This window comes from Pyxicephalus adspersus, chromosome 5 (assembly GCF_032062135.1).
Source record: "Pyxicephalus adspersus chromosome 5, UCB_Pads_2.0, whole genome shotgun sequence".
Lineage (NCBI taxonomy): Eukaryota > Metazoa > Chordata > Amphibia > Anura > Pyxicephalidae > Pyxicephalus > Pyxicephalus adspersus.
Window position 1 is genome coordinate 116,961,455 of NC_092862.1, and position 9,750 is coordinate 116,971,204.

The window sequence follows — 9,750 nt, forward strand, 5'->3', positions numbered from 1 at the left end:
TTAGCAGCAATCAGCGAGCTGTGGTGTATGAGGTGTGGCTCTACTTTACCAATCCCTGTAGGGGATTCCCCAGGTGAATTCCCACTCCCATAGGCAAGGAAATAAAAAGGCTGATGAGAAAGGCAGCCATGCCAGCAAAGGAAGGTAAGTAATGGCTTGTGAAAGTGAGGATGTATATGTAAGTGAATGTGTGTATTTGAATGTGAGCTTGTGTATGTATGTGGGTCTGTTATGGGAGGGTATTCTGTGCTTTGTCCAAAGATGATGAAATGAGTCATAGGAGCTGGGGATGGATATATTCCTGACCCTTTCACAAGGTACCTTTCATACTGCTGACCCTTGCTCAATATATGTTGCACATTCCTGATCTCAACATTCTGAAACTTACACATTTCTAGCCCCTGCACCCAATGCATTGCATACTACTTACCCCTGCACTCACTGTATGCTGTGCTGTACTTGTGTTTCACTTTTGGCCGCTGAGCTTAAGGCAACACAAACTATATTGTTTTTTTGTTTCTCTGGGTGTTTGAAAATATGCAATCTGGCGCCACAGATGGGAATGGTTTGACAACCATCCTACAGTCTACAACTGAGCTGTTTGGAGGGGTTGTATGGTGAATGAGCCATAAGAAACTGATATTAGAGGAACCAGACTTTTCAGTTGCTTGGAGCATATATTCATTCTATACATGTCTTGGGATTTCAGTGAAGCAGATGCAGAAGCTTAAATAAAAATCTAGGAGGGCACAGGACTTCTAGTAAATCACAATGTATTTGTATGTACTTGTGATTTCAAAGAGACATAGGACCTGAACCTAGGTGATCAAACCTGGAATAGATGTTTTCAATCCTTGTCCATATCCATTTAGACAACTTTAATACATAAGGTCCATAATATGAGAAAACTATGCATGCATTTTACCCTACGAAAGTGTGAGCATGATCAGCCCACCCTAGCCTACAAAAATGTGAGCATGATCAGCCCACCCTAGCCTACAAAGTGTTAGCATGATCAGCCCACCCTAGCCTACAAAGTGTTAGCATGATCAGCCCACCCCAGCCTACAAAGTGTGAGCATGATCAGTTAACAAAGATCTGCTGCATACTGGATATGTATTGACTTCCTGTTCAAATGCATTATAAAGCGTATGTGCAGCCTCTAAATCTTTCTTTAGAGAGAAGTATTAAAAGAATATATATATACTTGTTAAACAGAAATACTTGGGTGTGCTTTCTATTAAAGATATTCATGGCTCTGATTTTTAAACTTATCTTCACTCAGTTACAAAATTGCTTATAGAATTGGATTTCCTTTCCTTTAAACAATGTAAATGTCCATTTTCCTATATGTAAAAGTAATTACGATGCTTCTTAAAAATAGAAAGATCCGAATACATGTTGCTTCCTGCAGATTTTACAAGCTAACATATAAGTAATTATTTTAGACAATCTTGAGAAAGTCCACAAGGCCGTCACAGGAAAATGCGGCAATTCTAAATAAGAATGTGATAGTGATTCTTCATGACAGAAGTAGTAAATAATATAAATGAATAGGACTTGAAATATGAAATCAGATCCTGTCCATTCATGTGCTGTGGTGGTGCTTGTGGTTTAGTGTCAGCTCAGCCAGGAAACAACATTTCAATCTTCATAAAAACATCAATTCTCATGGCTTTTCATCTGGAAGGTCATGTTTCTCTGCCCTAAGCGAGTATACCAGAGAGGACTTAATTAATCTGAAAAAGTTATTAACTGTAATCAGTTAACAACCTGAACATCTTAGCAATTCCTCATATCCTCCATGACCAAAAAAAGGTGGGAATAATGGTCTGTTTTGCTCTATAGAGGACAAATAATTCAACCAACTTTTAGAAGACCAGATTGTTACATCACCAGGCTTGTGCCTAAGGCTACAAACACATGTGCAATAATTGTCATTAAAAACGAACGATTAATGACCAGTCGTTCGAAAAGTGCACAACAACAGGCCAACAACGCCGATGACCGAGGAATGTCACTGGAAACAAAAGACTGTCCTGGCAGTTGCATTTGGCCAATGATCATTTACTTTCTATTATGTGTACAGTCGCTCAGTGATCGTGGATTGTTCTGCGGTACACTTTCTCCAGTACACGTCACTTCCTGCATCGTTCAAATGATCGTATCTAGTGCGTGTACATTATTGGTGGATTATATTTATAAATGATCGTATCATTGCAGCATGTTCAAAATCATGCACTATACAATCGTTCAAAATAATCGTGAATAAACTTTGATCTGGCGTTAGTCTTTTGTTTTCTAACGACAATTATTGCACATGTGTACTTAGCCTAAGTCTATAGGATCTCTAGAGATGTCTTACTGGTTTCCTTTAGCATAGACAAAGATTACTGTAAATCAAGTAAACATTTATTAACTTTATTTGCCTATGTTTGTGTACCTATCCATACAGATTTATAACATATTATGCCTTTTACTTTGCTGTTAACAGACTGATGTCTTACAATTGCTCACTACCTAATTCCTGTGGACGATGGGCCTGATTTATTAAAGTTCTCAAAAGCTGGAGAAGATAGCAAATGACTTTTAGGAAATCCATTCCAGGTTTGCTAGATCACCCAGATTCACTGGTGAAAGTGTATCTTCTCCAGGCTTGAAGAACTTTAATAAATCACGCCCTATGAATTCTGCCTCCTCCTGGTTTTGACTTTAATACATGAATGCTGGTAAATGTATTCTGACACCATTGTGCTTCCTACTTTGGCTGTCACATAGGCATACAGTCCTGATCTCTCCAGCTGAATCCTGAAGAAATTAGCTGTAGTGCAGTGTGCATGTTAAATTGACTTTGCTGCCTAAATAAATTTGCCCAGGTTTGTGACAAGCTTACTTTTTGCTATATGTTTCTAGATGCTGTTGATAAGCCTGTTACACTTACCTGTTCCTCACTAAAGCACAAGCTTCTCTCCTCTGTGCATGCAGGCAGTTCTGATGCTGGGCGTGCCTCTGTTTCCAAGTTTTATCAACTCCGTCCATGCCGCTGACCAATCAGAAAATAGCCTCTTAACCAGCCCTGGCTATTTAGCTAGCTCACAGACTCCATTTTGTGTGTTTGTGCAACAAGTCTTACTAGTGCCAAGCTCCCTAGTTCTGTGAATCAGTTAATGTTCACCTGCTGCCTAATCTGTTGTTCCTGTGTCCAGTTCTTGTGTTTGTTTGTTTGTTCCTTCATTGTCCAGTTTGTTGGTTCCCAGCCAACTTCCCTGTGCTGTTCCTGTGTTCCTGTCTGTCTGTGGATATCCTTGAGGAGTCACGTGTACCTCCTGCTGTTTCCAGTGTCTCCTGTGTTCCCTGTGCCCGCAGCGGCCTTTGTGTCATTGCTGTCTGTCTCCCGGATCCCTGGCTATTGACCCCTGGCGTATGACCTGACCTCTCTTGCTTGCTGCTTGTCTCGACCCTGGCTTTCCTTGACTATCCTTCTGCTAATTGATTTGGTACCATGCTTTGCCCACCTTGGTGTGCCCAAGGATCGCAAGCTGGCGCAACATCCTCACCATCAGAGGCTCTGGAGAAAACCTGGTTACTGCTTAGACTCTGCGCCTTGGCCCTTCTCAGGGCTCACACCACCTCCGTGCAAGCCGTAGCGCCCCCTTGTGATCCTGTCTCTCTGAGCATGACAAAGCCGTATGTTTCCAACTTTCACAATGTTAATTTTCCTGCCATGTTTTGGCAGCCCTAAAGAAATGTATGTGTTATCATGGGACTTGATGTAATTTGTTACTTCATGGGATAGATGAAGGTACCTTCAACCAGAACTGGGGAAGGGGTGAAGAAGTAATCCTCTCTTTACTTTTGCGGTTCTTTTTAATGCATTAATATTTCTTCTAAGGATTTCTTTATTAATGAATGAAATGACAAGAACAGCACTTAGGGGTACATGATTCTGTTTAGAGATGAATATTGATATCCACCTTGAGTGTTAAGGCAAAGAACTGTTTTCACTTCCTTTATCATGCCCAATTGTGTGCTAAAATATAAAGCTTGGTTGATATTAATGTACATTTTTTTTTTTCAAAGGATGACTTGGAAGGAAATCTTGAATTTAACAACATCAGATTTCTCTATCCAACAAGACCAAATGTTCCTGTTCTCCAAGGGCTCAGTGTCAAAGTGTCTAAAGGCCAGACTTTGGCATTAGTTGGGAGCAGTGGCTGTGGAAAAAGTACTTTGATTCAGCTACTGGAGAGGTTTTATGACCCTGCAGAAGGACAAGTGGTAAAATATTTTATTAAACATGTAAAACCTTCTGCAAACTATACACATGACATAAATACCCCTTGTAAAACCTAGAGGCTTGTGTAATTGTAGGCAGAATAGCTCCAATTTAGAGCAATCATGTATTTAAAGTAACATAAAGTAAAAATGTGTTTAGAAGTCATAGACTACTTATTACATTCATTACTTGTGTTTTATCAGTTACTGAAACAATCGTAAATTCTCTTTTGCAAACTACTAATAACGCTAAATTTTAATCTGGTTTATATACAATCGGAGTTATTAGTATTTACAGATATATTTGTAATAGGGCTTATATTGGCTAATGATTAAAAAATATATAAAAACACCATTTTTCTATACCAAATGTTTTGTCCAATAATTATGATATTGGACAGCCAAACAATGTCTGGTAAGCATTACAAATAGAGCTATATAAATAAAATGTGTATGATGCATTGATGGCGAATGGCCCAATCCATAGTCAACAGTTACGAGCAAGTAAGCCACTTAGGGCTACACTCAGAAAATGATTGTGTGACAGCAAAATAAATCATTATGATTAGTAGACAATCCCTGGCTGGAGTTTGGTGGCTTTAGTCTTTTTCATGATGTTAAAGTGTCATCCCATCCATTTTTAGGAGGACTGGCCAAAAATGGATCACAGACTTTGAAGACAGAGGTCCAAGCTCATTACACGTATCTTGTCCTTTGCTTGTATAGTCCACCAGCACATTGGATACATGTAATCATGTGGACATAACTGGCCAGAGTTAATGTTGAGAGATTAACCCTGAAACAATAGCTATTACTTTTAAGGGGGATATAATGACCCTATATAAATATATAAACGGTCCACATAGAGAACTCTCTTCCCAACTATTTACTTTAGGGACATTATTAAGGACAAGAGGGAACTCTTTGCGCCCAGAGGAAAAGAAGTTTAAGCCCTGGATAAAGAAGGGATTCCTCACTGTAAGGTCTGTGAAAATGTGGAATCGGCTCCCTCAGAAAGTAGTTTCAGTAACTACTATACAATGCTTTAGGAAAAACCTGAGTGCTTTTCTAGAAGCACATAACTGGGGATTAGGGCTTTAAAGTAAAGATAAGAGACACTGTTGATCCAGGGTACATCTGATTGCCTTACACGAGGAAGGAATTTTTTCCCCTGTTGGAGCAAATTGACCAGACTTTATAAGATTTTTTTTGCCTTCCTCTGGATCAACTATGTCTAAAGGGTTTTATCTGAGAAATAATTACTTCTCTAGTGGTTGAGCTTAATAGACTTTTAACAGACTTAATAGACTTTTTTCAACTTGACTAACAATGCAACAGCCATTACAAATTATGCATTCTAGAACACATAAATAGATCTTTACCTATTCGTTCCTGGTAACCCTAGTTTCTCTGTTTCAGTATGTAGATGGAATCAATACTAAATCTCTTAATTTGAAGTGGTTGAGGTCACAACTTGGCATTGTGTCGCAGGAGCCAATCCTCTTTGACTTCTCAATCCGTGAGAACATCCAATATGGAGACAACAGTCGACTTGTTACCCAGGAGGAGGTTGAAGAAGCAGCAAAAGCAGCCAACATTCACACTTTTATTGAGAACCTACCAGAAGTATGTCATTTAGTCATTGCTATTTGTTAAGTTGTATTATGATTTCCTATTTCAATTTTCTAAATAAACCTTTTTTAACAATACAGGGATATAATACACGGGTTGGAGATAAGGGAGCCCAACTGTCAGGTGGACAAAAGCAGAGGATTGCCATTGCCCGTGCTCTTGTACGAAAGCCTAAAATCCTATTGCTGGATGAAGCCACTTCTGCTCTTGACACTGAAAGTGAAAAGGTTTGTGTGCTGTATAATAAAAAAGATTGTGTGCTGTATATTAAAACATTTCTGTTTCTACAAATGCACAGAAACAGGGATTGTGGGGGTAGGGGCAGCACTTTTTTATTTTACAACTATCATAAAAAGTTCATTTGGTGTTTGGAGTTGTCTTAAGTTCTTCAAAATTCTCTACCCAGCCAGAACACAACACCCTTATTAGCCACTAAGAAAATCTTATTGGACATGGGATGGTAGATGGTTCAGATGCAAAACTTTGCTCTGAAACTGGCTAAATTGATATCCTATTAATAAAAACATTACCGATTAAAAACATTCAAAGCAGGCACTTTGAAGTACATTATTTTATGCATTTTTTTTAAGGTGTTGGAATGTCAACAGCCTCACTTTGAAAGATTTTTATCCCTAAAATAAAAAATCAAAGCTTAGTATGTACACATTTGCTTGATATGTGTTGTGCTGTTTGGTTCTAGCTTTTTTCAGCTAATTTTCAGCTTTGGGATTACTGAACAGGAAGTCAGCTATGTATTTTAAAAATAACCCCCGCCCACACCCCACCAACTGTAATATTTGGATTGTAATTTATAATTTGGTCTAATTAGTTCCCAAAGTTTATATATTCATCTATAACCATTAATAAAAACTCCAGTATATAAATAATTTTATTATGATATATAGACAGAATAATAAACACCTTTAGGTAATTCTGGGATTCTGATCTTAGTTGGGGAATATATATTGTATGTATTGTATGTGTCTATTAAAAATGAACGCACAATAATGACATTATATGTTTGTAGGATATATACATTTGCCGTTTTTACAGCTTCACGTGTTTTATTTCATCATATGTATAAACGTGATTGTTTTGGATATAAGCATAATCTTTCCTAATTGCATTGTGGGATTTCCCCTATAGTTGTATAGCAATATTGGAATGTTCTAATCCTCTCTTACAAAATCTGATTTTATTGTGAACAGGTTGTACAGCAAGCCTTGGACGACGCCAGACAAGGACGGACATGCATAGTGATTGCTCACCGACTCACCACAGTGCAGAATGCTGATGTCATCGCCGTGGTAAAGAATGGGAAGGTGGTGGAGCAAGGAACCCATAACCAACTGCTGGCCAAACAAGGAGAATATTATGCCCTTGTAAACTCACAGATCTCATTGTAACTGACTGTTTATGTCAATGTATCAATATATAACATTACAATGGTGATGAGTGGTGTAGATGATTACACAGAGGTCATTGAAAAGGTCAGACTTGTCTTGGCAGATTTAGGATCCCTAGAGTTTTCTCAGGTTTTTTTTTATATCAGCTAACAAAAAATGTCGCTGGTTTATTATGATTAATTTTCATTTGTTAATGTTCTAATGTCATGTTTTAACTAGAGAATCTTTCCCTTAGGTAACTGAAATATGTGATTTTATAAAAAAAAATAATTTTTTCAACACATTTTTAAAGAATTGTAAGACAATAAAGTTACAGAGAAATCAGTATTTGTAGAAATCATTTATCCCCCCAGTTTAAATCAAGGCACAACTGTCACCCAGGGAGAGACAGGACCACTTGGGGGCACTACGGCTTGCACAGAGGTTGTGTGAGCCCTAAGAAGGGCCAAGGCGCAGAGTCTAAGCAGTAACCAGGTCTTCTCCAGAGCCTCTGATGGTGAGGATGTTGTGCCGCTGGTTACTGCCAGGCTGCGGTCCTTGGGCACACCAAAGTTGGTAACAAATCAAATCACAAAACAGAAGGATAGTAGAGAAAGGCCGGTGTTGAGGCAGGCAGATAGCAAGTGAGGTCAGGTCACACGCCAGGGGTCAATAGCCAAGGATCCAAGAGACAGACATTAGTGACACGGGGGCCACTGCGAGCACAGGGAACATAGGAAACACTGGAAACAGCAGGTGATGCAGGGGTATCCACAGACAGGAACACTGGAACAACACAGGGAAGTTGGCTGGGAACCAACAGACTGGACAACAAGGAGTTAACACAGGAGCTGGACACAGGAAACACTGAATTAGGCAGCAGGTGAACAGGAACTAACTAATCAGAACTAGGGGCTCGGCACAATGGAGACACATTGCAGGAACACTGAGTGCAGTGTGTGAGCTAGCTAAATAGCCAGGGATGTTTAAGAGGCTATTTTCTGATTGGCCAGCAGATTGGACAGAATTGATAAAGCTTGGAAACAGAGGCAAACCCAGCATCAGAACTGCCCACATGTGCAGGAGAGAGGCGTCTATGGTTTAGTAAGGAAGAGGTAAGTGTGACAACAACATGAGGATTCATGCAAATTGATTCAACCTTTGGGAATATTTTGGTATCTTCTGAGTATTGCTTTGACTGAGTATGTGAGAGTTACAATGGGGACAGCAGGTCTGATCACTTCATTTATATACAATCAAGGTTTTGCAGACATAGAAAGCTTGTTTCTGGACTTGGTAAAGTCTCAGTGGTAGGCAAACTTATTCCCGATCTTTAGTAGAAATTTAGTTGATATAATCTCATTTACACATTGTCATTGGTGGTCAGGCTCAATGCAACAATACAAAGTTCTTTGTGAAAGATGTGACCCACACGGATGTTGATTCTGGCCCCAAAGGTTCCAATATTAAAAACAAGCGTACAATAGTGAGTTAACCGGTGACACCCATCATAAAGGAGAGAAAATCCCTGAGCATTTGCTGGTACTTTGCTGGTACTTTGGATCTATAGATTTGCAACTTTTAGCAGGTTTTATATTACTTATACTGCATTTGGATTTTTTTTAAATATTTTCAGCTGATCTGTGATCTAAGAACCTCTATACCAGGGCCCTTAATTCCAATCCTCAAGGTCCAGAATATGTACACACTTGTAATTCAAAAACTTTGTAATTCTGTAATCAATAGTAAATAAAATAAGGAAAGGTTTACAAGGGGGTCTGTTTATAAAGCAGTGAATCTTTCACTGAAACATTCTCTCGTGGAAAATCAATTACTGTAATTGAAACACATGAACCCAGAAGATTCTGCACGAGGGGATGTTTCAGTGAATGGCAGATTCACTGTTTTATAAAACAAACACAAAGGGCATGATTTAATAAAGATCTACAAGGCTGTAGAGGATACACATTCATCAGTGTACCTGGATGATCCAGCAAACTTGGAATGGATTTCTTAACAAATGTTTTCAAGCCTGGACCATTTCAGGTTTGCTCAATCACCCAGGTTCACTGATGAAAGTGTATCCTTTCCAGCCTTGGAGAGCTTTATTAAATCAGGCCCAGAGTCAGAAAAATACCAAAATCTGACTCCTATGTGGTCTTCAAAGACTGAAGTTGAAGAACCTTGCACATACATTGCCACACACATACATTTTGTTTTTGTAAATAGGTTCTACATTGCATTTGGTTACATTTAATTGTAATATTACATTGATCAAAATAGGCAAAATAGATGCATAGAACACAACAACAACAACAAAAGTTTGCCACTAGTGAACAGATGTAAAAATCCTGGTTGTGGCCTCTTGACCTCAAGAACATAAAAATAATGTACATTTTACATTGTGCATCTATAAAACACATGGAACTGATAAATAAATTGGAGGTCATTCCCATAC

The 9,750-nt window shown here is 38.7% G+C and overlaps 1 protein-coding gene across 1 annotated transcript in view; it reads left to right on the plus strand.

Annotated features, from left to right (window-relative positions):
• The window catches only part of LOC140331491 (ATP-dependent translocase ABCB1-like), a 42,818-nt gene extending 35,180 nt beyond the window's left edge, over nt 1-7,638 (plus strand). Inside the window, exons 26-29 of the mRNA XM_072412549.1 lie at nt 4,081-4,278; nt 5,695-5,901; nt 5,988-6,134; nt 7,116-7,638. Of these exons, the coding sequence (XP_072268650.1) occupies nt 4,081-4,278; nt 5,695-5,901; nt 5,988-6,134; nt 7,116-7,313 (750 nt within the window). The 3' untranslated portion in view covers nt 7,314-7,638. The remainder of the gene's footprint in view (nt 1-4,080; nt 4,279-5,694; nt 5,902-5,987; nt 6,135-7,115) is intronic.
• Nucleotides 7,639-9,750: the final 2,112 nt, after the last annotated feature.